At 38.6% G+C, this 24,994-nt stretch overlaps 1 protein-coding gene across 2 annotated transcripts in view; it reads right to left on the bottom strand.

Moving 5' to 3' along the window:
* NSMAF (neutral sphingomyelinase activation associated factor) overlaps nt 1-19,135 on the bottom strand; it is a 39,762-nt gene extending 20,627 nt beyond the window's left edge. The window contains exons 1-11 of one of the 2 annotated variants that reach the window (XR_005103118.1): nt 18,856-19,006; nt 8,362-8,451; nt 8,186-8,264; nt 8,030-8,097; nt 7,903-7,939; nt 5,106-5,156; nt 2,555-2,626; nt 2,115-2,162; nt 1,965-2,017; nt 1,329-1,458; nt 300-371 (exon numbers count right to left, since the gene is read on the bottom strand). Coding sequence is in view for 1 of the 2 variants with exons in the window: in XM_037379774.1 (XP_037235671.1) it covers nt 300-371; nt 1,329-1,458; nt 1,965-2,017; nt 2,115-2,162; nt 2,555-2,626; nt 5,106-5,156; nt 7,903-7,939; nt 8,030-8,097; nt 8,186-8,264; nt 8,362-8,451; nt 18,856-18,908 (753 nt within the window). In the remaining variant the exon portion in view is untranslated. Of the gene's footprint in view, nt 1-299; nt 372-1,328; nt 1,459-1,964; nt 2,018-2,114; nt 2,163-2,554; nt 2,627-5,105; nt 5,157-7,902; nt 7,940-8,029; nt 8,098-8,185; nt 8,265-8,361; nt 8,452-18,855 lie in introns of both variants that reach the window. The other variant, XM_037379774.1, reaches the window with a different exon arrangement.
* Nucleotides 19,136-24,994: the final 5,859 nt, after the last annotated feature.

The raw sequence follows: 24,994 nt of genomic DNA, 5'->3' as shown, positions 1-24,994 counted from the left end.
AGAGATAAATGGAATTAATTGCTCCCTGGAGGTACTCCCTTCTCCCTTCCCCTACACTGACTGCTTACAAAAGAAATTTTTCATCCTTGACAAGAGTTCAGCCTTCCTGTTTTTATCTTTTTCACAACACTGGGAACGAGAACACTTAAAAACCAGAAAGGATCTGTGAGCGCAGTGCGCTACTTAATTCAGAGTTTTTAAAAACATTTAGCTTTTACCTAATGACATACAGTTTCAGCTGCTCATTTTAAGAAACAATATATACCGAAAGACATAAAAAAATATATATTTGAGCTTACCAGTGGCATTAGCCCATGTCTTCTTTTATAGATGCGACGTACATTTTGCAGTGTTATTTGTACTACTGGCTTCTGGGGGGGGCAAGAAGGGGGAAGAAAAAAATAGAGATATTCTAGAAAGTATTTTCTTCTACATTAACTTCTCCAGTCAGTCTGGAATACCAGCAACACGAAAACAATATCCATCCATGTCATTTTAGCAGTAGAACAGAGGTGTTAAGCAATTATGTTAAAAAGAAGCAGCTTGTCTTTGCTGTTGGTTCTTGTCTGAGTAGCAAAGCAGTTTAAGAATAACGAAAGAATAGCGTATTATCACCCAAGTCGGTTGCCAGTTATAATAATCATGCAAGAGAGGAGCAGAACACAATAAGCTATACGAAAAAATAAGGAAGCCATTGGGCTGCTGGGCAAACTGTTTGCCAATGGTGCCAGCTGGTGGACAGAAATGGAATAGCACGTTGTCATCAGCTGTGAAACGCGTTTTCCTTGCCTGGACATGTCTCAGCAGGCCACTAATACTCTAAAAGTATCACTGCTATTTCTCTGACAAAAGTTCCAAAGCTGTAACCTGTCTGCCACATGCACTCAGGTTTCCTCTAGAGAAAAGAGATTATTAGTTTAATAGAAAACGTACCTAAGATCTTCCAATATAAAGTAAATGCACATAAAACTCGCACTAGGTAGGAACAGCATCACAGAGTAAGATTAAGAAATTTATCTTAAATGCAATGTCAAAAAAAGTGATGTTTAAATATTAAGAGTATGAAGAAAGGATATTTTGTGCTTTGTCAGTAGGAGGTCAGCTTTAAGCAAGTTGGCACAGAATAAAGCCTCAGAAGCAGATATACACTGAATGCAACAGAGCAGCACAGATAAAGGAAAACTAAAGAGCTTCTGATTCTAACTGAAAATAGAGCCTTGGAGATGTGCGCCATGTCCATTTAAGAGGAATCATACAGAAAATGAAAACTGTCCACTAGAGGGGCAGCGTGCTCACACCATATGCAAGATTGTCTACGAGGCACTTACAGGATATCCATTAAGAGGTTGGAAGTACAAGTTAGCATCAGTAACACACACATGCCCTGGATTAGTCACCAGTGGTGTCACCATTTCTGCTTTACATTCCATATGCAGCGTTTCAGAAATGCTTTGAAATCTACAAGTGAAGAAAAGGAGTAAGTTTACCTCCAGTTCTTTCTTAGGTAGAGCTACCCTTAAATTCTTTAGAAAGGTTTTAAGTTAGTTTATAACCTTGGGACTCTACTAAGCCTATTTTAGACATGAATAAAGTTCTTTGTTGAGAACTCTACTTAAACAGGCACTCCAGAAAGGAAAGTTGCTACCTTCTGCATCAGTCTCAGAGCAGTAAGCCAGCTGATTTTTCCACACAGAGCTTTATTTGGCATATACTGATGCCAAATTTGCAACAAATTCACAGATAAATGAACAGTGTGGAGAGAGAAAAAAGTATCACATTCATCTTCATAACACAGAATTTCCCATTTCCATTCCAGATGGTTCAGAATACAAAGATGATAACTGCCTGAATTAGAGAATTTATGCTGCCCCAAACAAGCACCTTGTTTGTTAAGTACTCTCGCAGTAGACTCATCAACCAAAAAGCTGAAAATAATTTCCAGTAGAAAGTGATTAGAAGGATACCTGTTTTTATCAAATGATGTTCTAGCCAAGCGTGACTGCAATATAGCAGTTATCTAACGTGGAAGAAAAAAAAGTTAATATGGTCTATGATTCAAATGCAATTAAAATTTTATTATTAAAACAGTGATAAAGAGCTAATCAGTTACTTACCATGGCAGCTTGATCTCCCATCTTATCTAGACAAGAAGCCCTGTAAAGCTGAAGAACAGGGAACTTTAAGTGAAATAGCATAGAGAACTCCCACACAGCTCAGAAGTCAATACAAACTGGAGGGGCCTTTAGCATTCTTAATGACAAGAGTACTAAAAGAGATATTATTTTTTCTTTTTAAAGTAGGACATGTTTGTTCGTTGCTACTGTCATGTTATTACTTTGCCTGTATACTATACCCGTGCACAGTAAAAGCTAATATGGGTAGCTTACGACAGGTGTCAGAACTAGATGCTGTGTTCAACTGCTACATTTTAAAAATAGATACTACAAAAATTTCACCTTCAAATTAAGTATTTAAATACAGCTCTCCATTAAATATATATATATAAAAAATAATGCTGTGATTAAGTGTGTAGCGATACCAAATAACCACATACCTGATGCAGAGTTTGCACAACATCTCCTAGTTTCCCAGCAACATCCAGTTGGAATAAGTGCTCTGTTCTACCCTAAAACCAAAAGTACATTTACTACAAATGAGTTTAAAATAAAGCTCAGTGAAAAAAAATCAAAACTAAAAGCACTCTAAAACCTGGTCAAAGTATGCTATCAAAGGTTGCAGCATACCTGAAACATTCCCAAGGCAGATGTTAAACACTATTTTTTTTTCTTTACAAATGTATCCTTCCTGTGGTAAGCTCTTTGTGCAGTATTTAGTCCATTATTTATGCAATGGAACATAGTAACTTTGAAGTGAACAAACCAATACAGCTTAAACATCAGTAAATATAAAAGTGCTACATATATAGCTAAATATATATATATTTATATTAGGTACTATATACCTTTTTTTATATATATATGTATTTATAAAAGGTACTAGCTAAATATAGAACTAGTACCTGCTCTGTGTACTTCAATATCAGCTGAACACAAGTAAATGTAGAATTAGTAAATGACATATCAAACAGCTACTGTGTATCTTTTAGACAAACAATACCAGCCCGTCAAATCTTTAAATACTAGTCTATAAAAGTTACCTTTCTCCTCTACATAAATAGTTTTGAGCTGAAAAGATCCTAAAGCCAACCACAACCTGTTTTGACCAGTTACTTATAAAAACCTCGCTAACATACCACCCAGCATGTCCAGCACACTCATTTTTCCCCTTCAGAGTTTTCCCAGCTTTCTTAAGTGTCGTTTCATAGTACATAGTTCTGGGTTTGACTTAAGCATATTCAAAGTATGTGCATAGATCGACTGGCAATACTTTTACACATAACTCATATTTAGCAAAGGTTGTGGGATCCCTTGATGACCCCTAATGTAGTATAAAATGTATCAACACGTTTCTGTAAGGTTTTGTAATTTCTCAGGCTAGTCTTTACAGAAGAAAAAAAAAAGTGAGTAGTAAGATGACATCAAGGCATTGATCAGTGGGTACAACCGGATTGATCTGAAACTGAAGGAAAGAAGACAAAGAAGCCTAGATGATCTTCAGTGAAATGTACATGATCTGAGCTGAACTGACAGCAATCCAAGAGGAAAGCATGCTTCAGGAAGCAACTGGAGCTTGAGTAAAGGGAGACAAGAAATCCAGTAACATTTAGATAAAAGCCTTGTAACATTTCACCCAGAGCACCATCTTCCTTCAACAGCGAAAGCACGGGTCTCATAAATCCTAGTGGATGATCCAACAAGGATTGCTCACAGACAGCAACGTAAAAGCTTTTGTAAGCAGTTCTCTCTGTAGCTCTCCAGCCGTATACAAAGACAATACCTCAGTATTTTGTAATTAAACTGAAACAATCAGTGCAGGACATGGAAGATAATATGTACTACCAAATTCCCGCACTCAATGACATGCCAATGATTCAAGTAGAAGATATTCAGCAACAACAGAAAAAAATCTGCAATGATTGAAGACAAACTAGATTTCTTGTTTTAATATGCAGAAACATAGCTGCACTTTGGTGAAGTAAATTATAATGGTTAACTGTCAGGAACATTTTAGGTATGAATGAATCTTGACTTAGGAGAAAATAAAGTGAAAAGCCTTCCAAACAGCCCTTTTGATTGTTTTATTTTCACTGTGTTGGTAATGTGGTAAGGTATTTGTATGATGCTTAATAAATTTTGCACATGGAGGCTAAACAGAAAATAGAAGGACTAGAAAAAAAAACAGGTTCAATATATAAAGAATGCACAAAGCAAACAAAGAAAATGTAAAAATCCCTGTTTAGAGACAGATCTAATCACAAAACCAACCTAAAGCAGCTGTTGAGAGAACAGAGATCAACTCTTGCCTCTTCCCTGCTCATTACAGTAACACAAATTTATGTCTCTATCATTCTTGAAATGTCTTACTTGAACAAATATGTTGAGAAATATCATTATGTCTGTTTCAATTCCAGGGCAAATACGGTGTTTAATGACTCTGAATTTTCATTTTGTGTTTTTGTTTTAACCCGTCCTGCATTCCAGGTGAAAAACTCTTACCTTGAGGCCTCCAGGCTCAGAATCAGAGGAGACCCACTCCATCAAGAGAAATCAACCAGAATTAAGCTCTGATTTATGCTGTAAGCAGTCTTATCTGCCATTTCTTTGAACTGTGAAACACTCAGCTGGGAACTATCAATTAGCAATCTTATCTCAGGTGTGAGCAGAACTGATGAGAAGCCATTTAGCCAGGAAGAAGTGTCCACTGGATACTAGCAGTCAGCTGACAGCTCTGACTGTTGAGCCCCCAGAGCCGCACATCAAGCTAAATAGCAAGTGTCAAGTCTGCAGTATGTCCTCCAAAAAATATCACAAGCCAGTTATGGAAGAATTCAGACACTTGTTTTATCAATATGCACAATTATTAATTTTTTAAGCTTTATTGTCATATTCCTCAAATGATAATTATCTTACCCTTTCAGAAATGGGAACATAAATCCTTGCAAAACATTAATTTTCTAAGATTAGCAAAAAAAGAAAAATACTTACTCTTACTGTTTTATAGGGTGCAATAATGTTTCTTTCTTTAATGAGAAAAACCTGAAAGAGTAAGAGATGTTACTGCTTCAGTCCTTAAAAATAATAAATAAATCAGAAGTACTGATAAAGACAAAGCTGAGAACACTGTTTAAGCAAGCAAAACACTGTTGCAATATCCTGCTTTAGCTACCCCAGACCTACACTGCAGAAAAACAATTGCCTTTTATAGCAGCTGTGTCCTATTTAGTTCAGAGGCTTACTTATCTAAATAGTTTATTAGTGGGTTTTTATTCTAATCATATGACCTTCAAGGAGATACAACATTAAAGGCAATATGCACTGCCATCTCATTCAGTGGAAGGATCGTCTCCCTCTTTCTTCTGGTGGCCCATGCCCTTAGGGCTCTGTCCTGATGGGCATTACCCCATACAGCAATTCACAATATAAACTACTGTGTAAACCTTCTCAAATGAACCTTCTTCCACTTTCAAACATTTTGCTTCCAGTTCCAGCCACCATGAACACCAGATTTCCTCTCTCATCCATCATTTTGTTTCTATGATCCTATTCTCACACCTGAGAGAATCTTCACACACACACACAAACACACACCCCAAACCCACATGAGTACTCTTCAGAACAGACTTGACTGCTAGCACATTGGTTTGTAGATATTACCTTACTATCAGCTGTCTGAGAGAAGCCAAGCCAGAAGTAAGTTGTGGTTTTGCTCTGTTTGTAGGGAAGGCTCAAACTTGCTCAGTCTCAGGTCTGAGTGTTAAGACTCAGGATTGGTTCTGAACTGCAAAAACCACACTGGACTGCGCTACCAACTGCCTTCTACTCCACGGCCCCAGAGACTTGGCTTGATCAAAGGGCTTTTTCCTGCGCCTTAGTTTGTTTCCTACAGCTAGCACACCTGTGGCTTTACACTCCAAGGCATCATGGCAGCAGTCTCAAACCAAGAGCAAACACTAAACTTGCAAGAACAGATGCTGTACCATTCTCTAGCCAAAAGCCTTCTGGCTGGCACGTGCAACCTTCCCACTTCCCCTTGGCTGGCAACAGAACCAGCCTTCACCACATGACCACTCACAGCACTGTCCAGCTAGAAGAAAGCGAGTGGTGTTCTCAGAAGCTTACAAGCTCAGCATGCCTCCCTAAGTGCTACATTAAAAAATAATGGCAATTACTGCTTTCATCCAACATCAGCATGTACAGATCTCAATCAGGCCATAGGAGAATAGGAATCAGAGACACCTGCTGTACACTCAGATAGCTCTTCTGCAAGAAAATTAAACATTTTTCTACACTGAGAGCCCCAAACTACATTAAAAAGTAGAAAATAAGAAAAAAAAAAGCAGCAAGCGGAGCAAAAACTTTAGGAAATTAAGACATTATGCTATTTTGGAGCATTTTCCTCCAATTTTATCTTGAGAAAAAATAGTGAAATAACCTCCTCATTCCCATTTGCTGTATTTTATAGCCACTGGTTTCTATGTTGCCTGTTACGTAAATCAGTTTCTTATCCAGCTAAATATTAACAATTTTTTTGAGCCTGACGTTCCAATTATTCACTACGTGCAGCTTCCTATAAGGCAGAAATTCTTACACTTAGATCATGATTTGTCATATGTACAACTAACAAGTGCTTCACACTTGAAAGTCCCTATGCCTTTTATACAAAATACCAGCATTTATCATGCCAGTCAACTATTTCAGAATGTTTCCCCAAAGACAGAAGGATGACTGGCAAGCTACACATGGGAGAGGCAGGGAGCGGGAGGTACTAACCACTGTTGCCATTTTAAAAGTTAATTCTCCTTTCCTATGAGATGTTTTTATAATCATTTTTTTTTAGAACATATACTAAAGATGTATGGTGGAACAATGGCATAGAACAATTAGAAACGTATTTTTAAAAAACCACTTAATACACTAAAGAATTCCCAAGACAAGAAACTCTGACTACACAATACTCTTCACAGAAGCAGTTTCAAGATGAAAATAAATATACTGATTACTTTAACACAGTCCACAAGTTTCTCCAGCATAGACAAAATTAAGTGCTTGAGTTCATTTTTGACTGTAGCAGTACTTAACTGAGCAAAGCTATCAATTTCAGGTATTGCTAAAGGCAGATTTTACAAAGGTGTTGGAATGTTTAAAAGGTTATTTCCCACCTCATCCCTGTTTTTTCCTGAAATGAAAACAAACATTTTTTGGAAACTTTTACAGCTTTGGAACACCTATTAGCTGCAATTTATCAAAGCTTGAAGTATATTCCCTTGGTTAACATTAAGTATGAACATATCCAAGTTAATCACAAGTCATGATTGAAACTCGAACTCAATATTTCAGGACAGCTATGGAAAATTATTTGGTGGACATACAGCACAGTACAATGTTTTCACAAAGCTGAACTGCAAGGATCAAGATGGCTTTGCCATTACCACTACACACTGCAGAAAGCAGGAGAAAGCAATACTGTAAGACCAAACCAATTATGATTAATAATCAGTTTAATTTCAGTCTATTCTCCTTTTTCATTCAATTCTAAAATTGCTTTAAGCTCCATTATAAAATGCACAGTGCAAAAAGTTTGCTTTAACAAATTGACTTAATGAAGTCATTAACAGTTTGAAATCTCCAGTATCAACAGCTTCACATTAATGCGAAGATTTTGACACTAATTAGTTTTGTTCCCAGTTAACCCCCCCACCTTAAGATTCCAGCTTTGAGGAAGACACCATTAAAGAATGTAACCTTGCTCATTTACCAAGAATCTGTTATATGCAGGTCTTACCTGGTTACTTACAACAGAAATCCCTCCAGATGTATCCCTAAAATGTAAATAAGATATTTGAAGAGATGGGTGTTTCAGCTTAAAAGAAGTTACATATATATATATATAGTAACTCAAATTCACGTACCGTGTGAAAGGGTTATTTGCTTCATTATCTTCCGGGGCTTTTATACTAATGCAGTCTCTCAGTGATATCTGCAGCAAGTTATAAAAATACATACTCCTTAAAAGCTTTTTAAGAAAATCTTAAGTTACCAAGAAATTGTAAGTTGGCACTGCTTACCTTGATAATGGGTCGGATATTGTCATCAGGTTCAAAAATTATTGACTTTGAGCAAATTTTTAGAGAGCCTCTGAATTTTCTAAAAGGAACAGTGAAAAAGAAAGTATTTGTATATGTGGTAGGAGATACATGAGACTAGAATGATTCCAGTAAATGAAAGTATGCAAGAGTTGTACCTTTCATCTCTGCAACCTTTATTTATAATATGATTAGCTGTGTGCTGCTCAAAATAATACTCCTCCAGGTTAAGAAGAAGCAGGGAAAACCTACAAATAAATAAAACTATTTGGTCAAAAAGAAACCACCATAACAGTTAGTATTCCAAATAAAATATACCAGGTGTTTGGGAAGTCTCCACTGATTTCTGTGCCATACCCCACACCCCAAGAATAAATTAAATTATTTTTTTTAAAAGAACAAACCCATATAGAAAATTTGTATACATGTATACACATGAAGATCAATGGATGTTCTTCCAACATATACAAAGTTAGATATTTGATTCTGTTCATATGTCTCAGGTGGGAACTATCCTAACGTAGCCAGGGTTTCCGCCTACTAAACATTAGTTTCGCGCTGATCAGTGTATGCCAGTCAAAACATGCAACACCACAAAAGGAGGGGCAAGAACTAATCACTTGGAACAAAGGAGGTTAGATCTTTCTGAAGCAAAGCCAAATTACATTGGTCTAAAATGTTAAATGAAAACATGGTTTTTACAACACAGCTGAGCCACATGCCGGATACCCTCTGAGGAAGCATTACCTTCCTCTCCGACCACACTTCTGCACTTCCTCTGTACCAATGCCTGTTCAACTCCACAGGATGGCTGTTTGTGAACTAATCCAAGAGACAACAAAACCCAACAACAAAATTTAAGTCTTCTAAATATTTAGTTGCAGGATTGTAGTGATGCCGATGCTGGTACGAGGTAAAATGCAAATAGGCTAGATTAGACACAACATGAAAGTGCATTCTCTACGGACTTAACTTAAAAAAACTGTTATACATGATTAAAACTCAACTTTACTAACAAGGTGAACACATGGTCATCGATGTGTTTCAACTGTGGGGAATGCCAGTGGGTATTGGCACAGCAGGAGGAGCAGAAACATATCACTTCAGCTGGAAGTACAACAGCTTGTTTGTGCGCAGCACTAGTTTGATCTGCAGAAGTACTTAGCATTCATTCACATCCATGCTTTGAGCTTTTTGTACTGTGTTCGCAATGTGCTTCATGAGAAATGCCTGTGACAATGCTAATAAACACCATCTCCCTAGAGCAGTACTCAAACAGCAGTAAATATGTTGAGAGTTCACAAAATGAACTAAATATACTGAATAGCATGCTTGTTAAGAAAGCATATATCACAATAGGAAAAACAGTGTTATTGGCAAACACATCTTATTCACATAAGATTTGTGTTGTGTCTGTTACATTAAACAGAACATAACAATAAAGGTTTACTGTAACTACAAGTAACAGTGGGTCCATATATTCAAATCTGCTTGTGTGTACAAGACACTTTGTCCTAATGCTCTGCTGCCTTTTCAAAATGGCATTATCTTAAACTATCTGTTTTCAAAAGAAGAGAGGTAATGATGCCATTAAGAAACAAATTATGTTAAAATTTTAGAAAACATGTGAATTAGAACAGTATATGCCATACAAAATTCAATACAAGTCTCCAAAACTCTCTTCAGCCTCTACTGTTGCTGCTACTATATGGTTCTTGAATATCTCTAGTTTCCAACAGGGTTTTAGAGGCTTTGCCTTCCTGTAGCTTTCCTCAGAAGACATAACTTCTTGCCTTCTGTTTCTCATTAAGTCTGTTCTTCAAACTTACTGTCACCTATGAAAGCAAGTACTATCAACAGGTGTACACTGAATTTCCAGGTTTCTCAGGCCTTGGTGACTTTGAAGGAGGCAAATCATTTTTTTCATATCTATTTTGATCACTCACCTTCAGGAAGCTGAAATAGAAGGTCTAGCCCTGCATTTTGAGGAAAAAAAAAAAAACTTCACTAGGAACAGTCTACAAGCCAAGGGAAAAGATGAGTATGAAACCATAGCAGCTTCCACACAGTTACCATTAAATTCCATTTTTCAACATATCATCAAGTTGAAATCATCTGGGATGAACTTAAACAGCTTTCAGTCAAAGCGTGATAGGACTTGCTACATCTGAGTTTGCAAAATCCCAGAAATATTAATAGTTACATTAGGATATATAAAGAACAATTCACCATCAGAATGCTTTTCTTCCTAGTTTGTATAAGAACGCACATTCAACTTATATACAAGCCAAAACATTTAAATAAAAAAAGTTCAAAGGTAAAACCCAGATTTGTTTGAAAAAAAAATTAAAAAAATCTTCCTCTACCCTTATCAGGGGACAGACACTACTGACATAGGGAACAACCAGCTTCACAGCAATGACATCCACTGTACCACAACTTTTCTTCCAAGAAAACTGGTAGCACCTGGTTGATAGAATGCATTTCTGAAATTGTTCGTTCTTGGGCTCTTCCCTTTGTCTCCACCTATTCGTTAGACAAACTCCCCACATTTTTTACACTTTCCAAATTCACCTGTTGGCAGCACTGGTAATTACTAAACTTTCCTTTTAGGTCTTTGGTAAATACAGGAGTCCTTCATATGTTCAAGACAACCCCTGTTTTGACATTAGAACATTTGCTCTGTTATTCACAGTAACTACAGCATGTTTACATAAGCCAAAAAAACATGAACCAAGAGAGTACTTTCAAATTTCTCAAGATAACCATCCCCTAGAAACTGCAGTATCTTTATACTCAACACCTTATGCATCAATTCACCTTCCCAAAACCAGAAGCTGTGGGCTACTGGGAAGGATTTGAGGTACATTCTCCCTGGCATAATCCTCACTCCTGCTTAATCAGATGATTTCACAACAAAAAATAACACACAAGGTATCCACAAAAACTCAAGATAAACTTTTCATATAGGCTAACTAGGTACTGTGGGAAGGTGTAGGTTTCTTCCTTTTTAAATACAGTATTTACCAGCAGCATCCAATTTACCCTTCTACTATTAGTCTCTGTGTCTCTTCCACATGACTATTCCCTAACCAGTTTCACAGGGCATTGCTGTAGAGCTCCTTGCTGGATAGCAGTTACCTCCTTTGCCATAACCTCATGCTCAATTTCTGATCTCAGTTTTGCTGTCTTGAGAAAGGGTTATTTACTAGCAGATGTTAGTATGTCATATAGGCCAAGTGCATTTTCCCTGTTTTATCTTTCAGTTCACGCTCTCCACAGAGCCATCCAGGTGGTTCTGCAGTCTCTTCCAAGAATTTTTGCTTGTTACTACTCTCGTACTTGCAAGTCCACTTACTCTGACCACATCTTCCTATATTTTCAGCCTGCTATAAGTCACTTCTGCAGGCGGAGCCAGACATCATCTCCACAAAGATGTTAAATCTCCACAAATACAATCACCAATCTGTACTCTTCTCAAGTACCCATTGCAACTGGAATGAACTTAAAGCCTGTCCAAATATTGTCACAAAAACTGCACCTTTCAAAATTCCACCTTTCTTGGCTATAAATGATCCCTCAAACCACATGATTTCATGGTCTGCTTCTTCACCAGGCCAAAAGAGCATATGATTAAAGACACCACTAGCTAAGAAGAAATATTGTTATCCTTCTTCCTGGAGTTCGGCTGTTTACATACACCTATTGAGTCTATCTTTAACTCTTTTTCATGGTACTGCCAGTGTCTCCAGCTCCCTGGAGCTTTCCATGTCTCCTTTTCTCTTTCTCTTCTCTTTCAATTCCTCATGATAATAGTCCCTATTACCTTCATTTCTAAAAATATGTTTTCAAGTTCTAGTTATGATACCATAAGTAGAACCAAAATTTTCAGACCTGCATCTCAATTACTGGCTAACAAATCTAGATAAATTCAAGTTACTGCTAATTATGAACTTTGGAGATTATGAAGCATGATCCCTGCAGTAACAATTTCATTTGTCTGTGTTAATGATCCACAGGGTTGTCAAAAAAAAGGAAAAGTCTAGTAGCATCATCAGATGTTCCTAGAGTACAGTCAGAGCTTTTTATCTTCAAAGAACAGACTTCTTCCATGTAAATAAGCAGAGCTACTGATAGTTATTCTATCAACAGGGTTCCTCTTGAGAACAATTACTGCACAGGATGGTACTTCAGGCTTGCCACGAGGTTTAACAAGTATCTACAGAGAGCAAGGGAACAGATCAGTCTCTGGTATGTTGCGTGAGTAGACAAACAACATTGTGAAGGACTGGAAAATTAGGGAATCATTCACAATAGCTATACAGTTAAAGCCATGGGGATCTTTAAGATGCAACTAAGCAGCTGGACCTTAGGCTGACTGTCTTCCAAAGAGCTAAAGAAGGTATTCCAAAGACACTTGTGATATCAAGATGATAGTATATAAATTTTGTATGTCAGTCAACTGCTGTGTAGACCTATGACAGGAATTTGTATGCACACTTAGTATAGATCCAAAATAGTAATTTAATTCTTCTGTGCATGAAAGGAAGAAAAAAATCCAACCCCAAAACAACAAATAACAGTAGGAAGAGAATGCACGATACCCTGCATAAGAAACTGATTAAATCTGTAACAGCTGAGAATTGTATTTTGGTGTTCAGCCACTAAGCAGCTGTACTGTTCCCTGTGACAGCACACACTGTTAGCTTATGACTTACCACAGTGCCCTGGAAGAACGGCCTGGATCACAAAGCCAACGTCAAGTCAAGTAAGACTAACCCAGTTTGTTCCCAGTCTACTCTTGCTTGCCTTCAAGTCTAACTGGAAGGCACAAACACCCCCCCTCAATCTCACCAATTAATCCAGTAAACTGGTCTTCCAGTGAGAAGGACTGGACAACTTCAATAATGCAATTGGCTCTCCCCCCCAAATATAAAGAAACCAATAAAAATAAAATAATCACATGGCCCTTGAAGCAAACCATAAGTATTAAATGGGAAATGTACAAAAATACTGTAATATCTAAAATGAAAAAGTTGGGCTTTTTTTTTTGTACTTTTAAATTGTCAGCAAGAACCAGCATCTTAAAAAACCAGTGCTGGTTCTAACACAAACAGTTGTGGTTTTTAATAAAAAGCAAAAGGATCTTCTACATTTGCCTGCTATTCTCAAACTTTGTATTCTCATAACACAGAAATAATCAAATATCAGTAACTATTCCATTTCAGGCAAATGGAAAAGAGTTAAGTTTGAGATATTTTTCTTATCATCAGCAAGTGGTTCATTTTAATCCATTTTCAAAATGTATAACTCAACTGTTACTTGACACTTCCCAAGTATAAATGATTTAACCAACATTTATTAAAAATCTACTTAGAGAAGTGTAATGCTATATCTTCTTTTGGAAAGCAACTCATGTATCTGTTGATGCAAACCTCTTTGAATTCAAGCAATAAAACTCACAGCTTAAGGTGTATTACAGGATATTTTTATACTGACTTCCTAATAAAGACACATTTCACAGGTTTATGTTCACAGATTTTGTGGTCACCATGCTATTTAATGGCTTGCAACAGACAGATTAAGTTAGTAAGCCACAGTTGTGTCTTCAGAGGTCATTTATCATTTTCTTATCTAAATAAACCTTATATATTCTTTTGAAAACGACAAGGAGAGACAAATTAGACAAGATTTTCAAAGAAAGCTCAAACCTCATGAAAGTATCCGTAAGGGGTGAGAGTTTGAAAGATGTTCAGTGCTTTATATTATGGCTTAAGTCTGGTCTTTATCCTTAAAAATCTTACCAATAGCAAACAAGCTTTCAGAAAACTTCTGAGAAGATGATTTTCTTAATACATGTGATCATTTAAAAATTGGAACTTAAGGGAAAAGAAAAAAAAAAAGCTTCAGTAGCTTCACTGAACTTGCCACCAGCCTGAACTTGCAATGCCACAGAAACTACTTATGGTTGTGGAAACCATCCACTTCCAACTGAAAAAGCTATCACATTAGCAGATAGCTCACAATACAAGCTTCTGTTCACAGCTGTGGAGTTTCCCCAGGGCAGTTTTGCACAGATTTAGTAACCTGAATCAGCCCACGGAAGGGAACATGAAGTACCAGAGACAGTACAATGTGAAGGAGTTAAGGGCAAGAACAACGTGGCCAGGAATGAGACCCTACCCTTTGGAAGGCAGGAAGCCTGCGCAGCAGCTCTGCTGTCAGAGATGCTAAGAAGCAGTTTCACTTTCTAGGATGAAACCAGTCGGTAGCTACCACTGCCACCAGGGCAAAGCCCTAAGCTTTAGGGTGGGTGGAAGGGCACTTAAGCTGTTACAGATCAGGTTCAATGCAAACCGTGTATTTGAAATCAACAGCAGAAACAGCTTGGAGGAGGCAGGGAAAGAACAACATGCTAGGCAAGGGAACATCTTCTATTATGACAACTGACACAGCTGGGGGGAAAAAAAAGCAACACACAGAAAAAACCAACAACCTTTAAAGAACATAAGGAGTTTCCCAGGTCTGAAAGAGAAGGCAGATTTTCAGTCACGGTTGTGTCTGTCTGTCTGTCTTAAGGGTGGGGGCGCACGAGGGGAGACAGTAGATAATCAGTCGTGCACACCTCCACACACCCCCAGATAACTCTAATGAAGGCTCTAACAGCTTTTGTGTTGGAACATCTTCAATTTCCACTCAGTGTTGTAAGTATACAGAACCTGGTGGAGTAAAGGTTTTACTTTTTAATAGCATATGACAGAGCTGTTTCAGCTTAAAAAGGTAAGCATCTACACTTAAGGGAAGTATTAGATTAAAGCATGCTAATATAATTTTTCTTGAAGACTCATTTTACATTTCTGTCTTTGTATAGTCCCAGAAGAATTACATTAAGAAAATCTGAAAAATTCCTATGAAGTGATGTGGAAGGTATTTTCTTGTGAAGGGAATTGGTTTGAAAAGCAGCTTGCCAAGAAAAGCAGAACTTAATCTACAGGAGCAGAAAGACGGGTGACATAGGTAAAACCAGTAAACGAACAAAGCAGTTAAGAACTGCGGTTGCTTTCTTCTAAACACAAAGTTCAAAGTGACCTGTTTACTTTTTGCCTTTTTCAAAAAGCTGCCATATAATTGACACTCTGAAAGGGCAGATAATGAGTCAAGACACAGGAAAACTAGGTAAACGAGTCGCGAAACTAAGCAGCAGCAAAACTTCGCCTCCTATTATGTCATACCCTATACACAAGGTTTAGGAACCCAAATGGCACCCAAACATTCCTAGCATTGTTCACAGTATGCAACAATGAAGCAAACCACACTTTACAACTACAAGTCCTGACAAGATGCTATAAAATATCCTGCAAATAGAGTGTGTCCTATCAGGCTTAGTCTACGTTAGAATTTTACTGTTACTTTGCTTGATGTGCATGTCCCTCTACACTTCACTTTGAAAAGAGCTTGTCTGAGATCCAACAACATGGTAGGAAAAAACCCCAAAACAATAAACCCAACAAACAAACAATTTCTTTTATATGCTAATGTCACCTACCAGCTGAAGCCCTGGACTTGTTCAAATTGGACACAGAAATGAACATGCAGGGCCCAGTGTCTTAGCAAAATCCTGATTACACCACCCAGAGAAGGTACCCCACTGATCCTGCTTTAAATTCTTAATCTGTGGTTGAATTCTTACCATTTCCATCATTTCATCAGGAAAGCACATGCTGGAAATCTACTTGGACACAAGGATTTCAAGTGGCTGATCCAACACACCTTGCACAATCACTTGACCTGATATTGGAAGTACAACCCTGATAATGGAAGGACATTGTCAGGGATGCAAAAGCAGGCCGGCCCAATCAAGCAGCAACCAACAGCTATGTAAAACCGATTCTGAAATTAAACATAATGAAAGCAAGCTGTAGGACTCAATTGCTGATGTTTGAATAAAAGCCTTCATTATGTACATTGTGTCCCAAGAGAGTAAGATAAGACTACAGACCACACAAAATATCCATCCACAGGACCTACATGGTGGCAGTAGGCTGCTCTGCAGGAGTGATGCTCCCAGCAGAAGAGATGAACCTCTCAAACGGGAAGCTGAGCAGTGTGCAAGACAAACCAGCAGAACCATTTCATAAAGAGCCTCTCTATGAAGTGTTTGGTTGCCCGTGTTTGGGCACACTGCCAATAGAACCAAGAACTCAATTTATAAAGAGAACACCACCGTGAGCCAAACACCACACCGTTTAATTTGAAGTTTTGTAACTAAAGCTGTTGAAAAATGGATTCTTGTTCATGAGTGCCAAGTATTTTAGGCATTAAATAAAGCAGGTAAGCATGCAAACAACACTAATTTAAAAAGGACATAATATCTTTCTTTACTCTGAACACCTGGGCAAAGTGAAAACAGAGATGTACACAGATGAAATTGAGATAAAATACAGATGAATTTGAATGGAAAATTCCTGCTAGAATGAACCTTCTCAGTAGGGACTAGGATTTGTTCAATCAAATGTAAATTTAAACCCGCTCCTTGTCTCAGTGTGCACACACAGGACACTTCAGTATTTTCTTGTTTTCTTCTAGAGAATTGCATACAGTCAGAGAAGTAGGTTTATGTAACCAGATATTAAAGCAGTCCAACTAATTAGTTAAGAGGAAATAGTTCTTTTCAGATCACTTAAAACCAATCTGATCTTCCCCCCAAAGCAACTGTATAAGAGGATTAACTTTTTACCTACTAAGTTTCACAGTACTCTTAACTAGAACTTCTACAGGTTACATTTTATAGAAAGTGTTGAAAAGAAAAGCTCTCCAAGGCTATCCCTTCAATTAAGTGACAAAAAGCTGGCTTTTTCCTGCTGTTTTAAGGCAGGACTGTAAAGAAAACAGGACACAAAGCTCACTATTTCTCATTTGGTATTTCAGAGCCCAAAATCTTTTAAGTCACTTAGATGTTTTTAAGATTTCCTGATTCAGAAAAGCACAGGAAGAGAGAATGGGAGAAGACCTGATACAGGGTACAAATTATACACAAATTTACTTTTATTTTAGACAAATATAAATTGTTAGGTAAGGGGTACAAACAGAGAAATTAATTTGCAGAGATTTAGATAGGAAAAGCTGCCAGTGCAAATTAGAACAAGTCTCATCTTTCATGAGCTGCTCAAATTACAAACCCAAATAAGATGATCTTAAAATGCCTGAGCAAAGAAAAATATTTCTCATTAGAGAATTTCAGTAACTGCAGATCAGTAATACTGACAGACATTGATATGTTGGGTTTGTTTTCAGGCCTTTTTAGAAGAGATTTAGATGCCACTTGGGTTCTTTGGGACAAGTCTGATGAGTTCTGGCCACCTTCTCAGCTTCTTCAGACAAAGGAGACTGTATTAGTTCTGTTAAGGATCGTATATAGTCATTCTTCACACTTTTCCTATACTTCAGGTATTTTACTTCAAAATTAAAACCCCTTCTCTTTCTACACAGGAAATCCGTCCATTCCCCCTGTGATCCCTCACACACAACTGAAACCACAGCAGCCCCCAAAAGCAACAAGGAGAACCGATATACAAGACAACAAAAAGCGAGCCAGAATATGTCTGTACTTAGAAAACACTTTAAAAGTTGCAGTAGCTTCATGGGCTGAATAGCAATGAATCAGAGTTTTTATAGGGACAAAGTGAGACCAGCGCTTTGTCATGTGTTTTTCTCACCAACAATAAACAGTGCTGCGTAACAAGCAGAGACCTACATCAGGAATTTGCACGGGATCAGCCTGTCCAGCTCCCGTGCCTGCTGGCTCCCCAGTTCCTGCAGCAGGAGGCAACTGGGGAGCCCTGCTCCCCCCAGAGAAGACACCCGTGTCCCTCCACTACACAACCCATGCTAACCTGGGCTCTCATCTTACAGAGATTTCATACACAGCGATAATGAGATGGCAAATGGTTTTGACACTTTGTGACAAGCCAGATGCTGATAAGCCACATAAAAGAAACAGGACACTACCTAAAAATAAGAGAGTATATTCAGCATGTACTCAAGACGTTCTTGCATGTTCGGTTAGCCACAGGCAAAGAGAATAGATTACAGTCAGAAAGCAGGAATGGGCTAATTGAACTTAACACTTTAAAGCGCCAGCACAGAGTCTGTAATTTAAGGGCTGACAATACACTGATTATAATGTTCATAAAAAAAAATAAACTCTGTCTTATAGCGAAGCAGAGCTGTAACTCCATGCCACTAACACAACTGAGAACAAACAAATACAAAGAAACCTACAGACGCTATTTTCAGGCAGTTTACACACGGCAAGCTGCATTCATATTTTCCCAGGTCTGTTCTACAGCCTTTTCAGCCTTAACTCTCGGGAATCATCAGCCACCTCATTAAAACAGCAACAACAACGAGGGCACAGCCCGGTACAGCGCTGGGCGCAGATCCCGGCGCTCCACCGGGGCCGGCTGCCTCTCTGGAGGCCGCCCCACCGCCCCTCCGCCGCCCCCTCCTCGGCGGAGGGGGCAGGCCGGACTGGCGTGGGGGTAGGCCGGGGCGCCGGGGCACCGCGACACCGGGCCCGTCTCGCCAGCGAGGGAGCGGAGGGCGCCCCTGCCGTGGGGCCCGAAGCCGAGCGGGTGGCCGGGGCCGCTCACCTCTCCTTGGAGTACAGCTCCCGCTCCAGCCGCCGCTTGCGGATGAAAGCCATGGAGCCGCCCGGCCTAGGTGCTGCCGCCACAGCAGGCCAGGCCAGGCCGCGCCTCAGGGAGGCGGGGAGAGCGGGCCGGCCCGCGGCCGCAGACAGGCAGCCGGTCTGCCGGGCCCGGGCGGGGGCGCCCGCGCCGTTTATACCACCGGAGAGGCGGGGGAAGCTGGCACAAGCAGCCGGGAAAGCCGGCCTGTCAGCGCCGAGGGCTCTGCGTCCTCGCCCGGGCTGCGGCGTCTCTGCGGCCCCTCAGGGTCTCCGGGAAGAGGGCGCCGGGGCCGCTGGGCTGCCTTGGAGGGGGGGGACCCTCTCCGCGGGAGCGCCGCTGGCCACACCACGCTCCCTCCCGCCATCCCTTGCCTTAAAGCTTCAGCCGCTTTACGTGTATGGTTGCAGGCACGCAAGTGCCACCCGTGCCCGCGGCTCCCGGCAGCGGGGACAGGCTGCAGAAACGCGCCCCTCGGGGCCCGGGGCGACGGTGGGCCCGGCCTCCCGGCCGCGTCCTGGGGCGGCAGGGAGCGTCGTGCTGGGGCCGAGAGCCGCTTTCGTGTCCGCACGGAGGGAAGCGCACCCTTCGTTACCTAGCGAAAAAGCCTGTTTACTTGCATTAAAATAAAAATTGTAAATATAATGCCACTGCAGTGAGACCCCCTCTGCCCATAATGTGTGTGACAGATGCTGTCCCGGCAGGGGGTGAAGTTCTGCCGGGTGTTCAAAGCCCAAAGAAAAACTCTGCAAAAGGGGGAGGTAAATAAAATCCCTCCGTTCATATAAAACACTTCATATAACTGCCATTGTATCTGAACAATTCATAACGTGTTTACTGACATGATCTCTTGTGAGGTAGAAAAATACTGCTACATGCATTTTTATAAGTAAAAAAATCGATTCACAGAGGGAATGTAATTTTTCACATAGGAATAAAAATAATTACAGGTGTGTAGGCCTCAAGAGATTGTCTAATCTAATCGCTGCTCTGAGGCTGAATCCGGTATATATATGTTGATCAGTGTTACTCAAATATTTTCAATTTGTAGACCTATAAGCGTGGGTATGAGAAGTATATATACTGAGGTTTGCTTTTCCCAATTGTCTTTCAAGGACTTCTTAGGCGCAGTTCACAGAATCTAAGGAGGTGACAGATCACAGTTTGAAAACCAGTGATATCAGCTGCAAGAGCTATTTCTCCAATTGATTTGTAAAGGCACCTGTTTGAAGAAAATCTGCAACACTTGCATGTAGCTTGTACAAATGTCTAACAGCATTTATGAATATGTATGTCCAATATCCAATCTGAATTTTCTTTGCTGCATTCCTTGTTGTCATACTCCCCGTGGAAATGGACCATATTTGTTATGTTGTTAAGTTTTAATAAATATGTGTGTGTAAATATATCTATATTTATTTATACAGCTGCTTATATGTGCAGATATGTATACCATCTTCTCATAGACTAAACAGTTTTGTTCAGTTTCCTCAGAGAATGCACTCATAAATGATTTATTCTTACAGTTTTACTCTGGCTTCTTTCCAGTGTGACTTTTGTCTTTATCTTAAGGTATAAGATAGCAGTCCAATTGAGGCATCAACACCAACTAGAGTGCAGTAATTATATCCCATGTATTAAACATGAGAGGAATATCTATAAATACATCCCAGAAAAAAACCTGCTTTTCTTGTGACAGAAACTGCTGCTCAGAACCTTTCCTAACATATTGCCACCTAGTTCTCCCCATTTTATGCTGTGTCTTTAAGTTCTTCTCGGGTATTTTGCCTTAGCCTTAATGATTTAATCAGCTAACTTTAGGCATTTATACAAGTTATGAAACTAGTTTTGAAATCTGATTCTGTCTTCTAGCTCTCAGGCTGGTGAACACCAGTTTTTTTATGTATCTATATTCCATAGCATCTTGCAGATCACTAATGGAAATATTGCATAGAACTGAAGTGACTACAGATCCTTATGGGTTCTCACTGCAAATGCGCTCAAAGTTTGATTTTTGCAAGGAGCATGCCAATTGGTTGGTAGTTTCATGACAATTATGTTTCCTTTGCTTTTTGTTTTAATGAAGTGGTGTCTAAATTGTACTAAACTCAAGATCTATGATACTTACTCTTTTTCTACTGAATCAGTGAAATTGATTGTGAAAAAGAGCATTAGACTAGTGTGAGAGCATCTGACAAACTTATGCTAACTATGTCTTCTTCATCATGGAGTTTCTTCTAGAATATCCCTAAGGATCAAAATTAATCTGGTTGTCTTTGGACCTCCTTTCCTTAGATAGACACATTTTATCCTTTTATAGTTGCCTTGAACCTGTGTGGTCTTTTAGCAACTCAGAGACTGTTCTTGCTGTATTATTAAGTAAATTTCTTCAGGCCCTATTAAATAGAATACATGCAATTAAAATAGTTTTTAATGTGTTCCATTTCTAAATTCTATGGTAAGATAAATTTAACTAAGTATCTGGGCACTTCTAATGCATTTCCAGAACATTTTCTTGTTGCCCTTTATACCGCTTTTCACCTGTCACTCATCTTGTACTGTAGGCTTTCTGATTTTATTATTTTATTCATATTCTTTTATGTTACTTTTCAGTTATGTCCCTTTATTGTGACTTTTTTTTCAAGTCCTTGAAGAGCTCTTAGTGTGACGTTAACACAGTCTACTTAAGCTTCCTCTGGTTTCTTTTGTTTACATCAGGATAGCTTTCTGTTGTATGTTTAATTAAAAATGGATCTATTGTTCTCTGTAGAAAATCTAGGTTAGCTTTTAATGACTGAGCTTAGGCCTAGACCATACAGAAAGGAGGTTAATTAACTCATATAGAATGTCATGCTGTTATGATGAGCCTGCTTTTAGTACCTAGACTAGCTTGATTAAGGTTAGCTTAACTATTTCTACATAACAATGCAATTCATAGTTGGCAGCGTGAGCGTGCTTTTTCTTCCTCTTTTAATTATGGTAGGGAAGCCTATTTTGGTAAAATGTGTCATGATCACTTTCACCCAGTTTACCTTCTGCCTTTAAAATCAAAATGAGTTCCTCCCCAGTTGTCATGCAATTGAAGTTGGTAGTGCCTCATATAACTTCCTCTGCCCTGTGTAGCAAAAAATCATCCCTAAAATATCACAATAATTTGTTGGACATTTTATGTCCTGCCATATTGTTTTCTAACTCATATTCAGGTAATTGAAATCCACTGTTCTCTCCTGTGCAAGCTTTTTGAATACCTTTATTAGTTGTTCAGAGTAAGTCAGAAAAAACATCAGCTTCCTCCTTTTGAATACAGCTATAGCCTCTTATGAAAAATAGGCCCCAATCGTGCCATACTTTTACTTCCTCCTTGCCATTTTCACCAAGAACAGTATCTTTTGTCTCTTCCTGTGTTCAATATGAAATGAGTCATCCTCCCCTGATTTCCTGTGCCCATTTTCCATAGCATTCTTATATACAACTATCACTGATGTGTGACACCATATCTCTGGGATGCTACTAAACCCATATTTTTCCCATAGGTTCACTAGATCCCTGGCATTTGACTTCAAATATGCCAAGATATTTTTCATTATTTTCTTTTCTGTCTTAATACCTACTTCTTTATTTTCTCTTCCTCTCTAAGAGTCCTTATTTCTAGCACTTTTTAACTGACCTTTTTTAAAGTCCCTTCCTAATGTTGTCAAAAGGTCTGTGAATCACTGTCCTAAATGCTTTTCCCTGTCTTTGTTGAATGGACATTATTTCTTCCCAATAGTATTATGGAACAACACCCCATGGTCAAGTAGCTCAGACCCTCTGCCAAACCATCCACAAAACTGTGCCTTTAACCCCAGTATTTGTCACAGAGCAGCCAAAATCCAGTCCTCCCCATAAAAAATATTAGTCTTCTGTCAAAGTGCTGTGATAATCCTGTCAGTCTGGCTGGTTTCCTTCATTCTAGATTTGTACCAGCATCTTGCTAGGGATGTCCTTGTCTTTGCTTGTATTTTCCAGGTAAGCATCCCTGCTCGTTTTCCTGAAGAAACTGGTGGAGAGCAAGTAACAGAAAGAATCAGAATGACAACACTTAGAACCATTATATTTTCACACTGGTAGTGCCACCTTAAATAAATGAATGGTTCTAATCAGTCAGTGCCTACATATCAGCACAAGCTTAAAAATGTACATAGATTATTCTTTCATATATACATATGAATTTATATTGCACAATATGTACCTTAACATCATTGTAAATACAATCTTCATGTCTCAGGTGTAATACTGTGTCAACAGTTTTATTAGGGAAGGTTTTTATAATAGTGGGTTTATGGCAGCAATTCTTTGGGGTATTTATCTAGTAAAGCTTTGTCTTTCAGGTGCCTAAGAAGCCTCAAGTAATACAATGCTCAGTGTTCCATGTCAATCTGTTCTATTGTATTGAGAACTTTTAGACATGTTCAGAATAGGCTTAACCTCAACTATTGAAATCAGTGGTGAAGTTCTTACTGAACTGTTGGGAGCTTAAAAGACTCCTGTGTGTATTCAAGAATTCATCCAGTAATATGTTTATTCTGCAAGGTATGTCAATGGCCAACCCATGACACATTAACCAAAAGCAAAGCTAGTAAAGAATACAATACTTTAGCTTATTGTTATTAGAGTTAGTCAGAAAATGGAAGCACAGTTTTTTCATGGGAAATAGCATAGTCATCGCTCACTGTTTTCAATGACATTTAAACTATTTAAAATAAGTTTGCAGTTTTGTAAAGTTATCATTTTTTAAAGATACAAATGAATAGTTTTGCTTTCAGCAAAAGTTTAGGGCAGGCTAAATTCTGTAAAGCAGATGATAGCTCCAAGTTCTTTGTGGCATATGCTATCTTTTCATTGTGTGTGTACTCAGCCTAGAATAATATATCCTTAACTGGTACGTCTTGTTTCTACCACAGTAACAATAATAGAATCAACATCAGCAACAGGAACAATTAGATGTACCATGGCTTACCTGTTGCCCTGATCTGATTGATGACTTGAGGTACATGCAGAAATTCTCCTAATTTAAAAGTAATCATATAGAGTTTACCTTGATAATACCATTGCAAGCTCTGGTGTGAACACATTTAAATTTATAATCAGCTTTTTCATACTAAATTCTTCTAAGTTTTTTTGAGCTAGTTGTAAATCAGTTTGTATGTGTACACAAAGAAGCTTGTAAATATTTAACAGATTTAAAATCAATTTTAATTAAACCAATATCTGTCAATAAACAGATGTATAATTTACCATTGTACCTGGAGCAAAACAACCATAAAGGCAGATTTTCAGTGTCAGCATTTAAAGCTGTTCTGTAAGTAATACCATGAAGGCAAGGAAGAGAGACTTTTGTACAATTATTTTACCCAACTGTCACGACGGAGGGAAGACACAGTCACTCAATATGAGTGATCAGCAGACTTCGTTTATTGTCCCTTACAGTCACCTTTTATGCCTTGTTATAATTAGCTCATACATATTACAAAAGTTAAGCTCATTATTGGTTAGTTGCCTAAATACCAAGCCCGCCCCTAGTTTCTCTTCTGTAGTTATCTGTTCCCACTTGTAACATTCTTTTCCCACCACGATCTTCCTGTTATTGCGTAACAAGAACAGCCAAGGATAGTGTATTTTTGCTTTACTTCAGCTAAGCTGAGAGCGATGTGCATTTTTGTCCAGCCAGCTGGACTATGTCTATGTGACCCTTTTCAGCTAGCCAGTTATCCACACCCAACAATTTAAATTCATGATTTTATGTAAAATTAATGTTTCTAGTGACAACCCTCTAAACTACACCCACGATTAAATAGAGTACTTGACTATATATATTTTTTTTTTTAATTTTAGTTCTCATTTGAAGAATTAGGTAGTTAATACATCTCCTTTAGATCACTATACTCCTTCGGTAACATTACTACCAGCTCTTTTTCATAGGTTAAGCCATGTAGAATTTCAGCCTCTGGTTTGGTATACACTGCTTAGAAAGATTGATCCCTGCACTTCATTATGGAGGTGTCCTGAACAGGACTCGTAAAATAGTACAGAGTGTATGGTAATCCAGAAATAATCTGGTACA

The sequence above is a fragment of the Falco rusticolus genome, chromosome 3 (assembly GCF_015220075.1).
Source record: "Falco rusticolus isolate bFalRus1 chromosome 3, bFalRus1.pri, whole genome shotgun sequence".
In the NCBI taxonomy this organism is placed as follows: Eukaryota; Metazoa; Chordata; class Aves; order Falconiformes; family Falconidae; genus Falco; species Falco rusticolus.
This window is presented reverse-complemented; position numbering and strand designations above follow the sequence as displayed.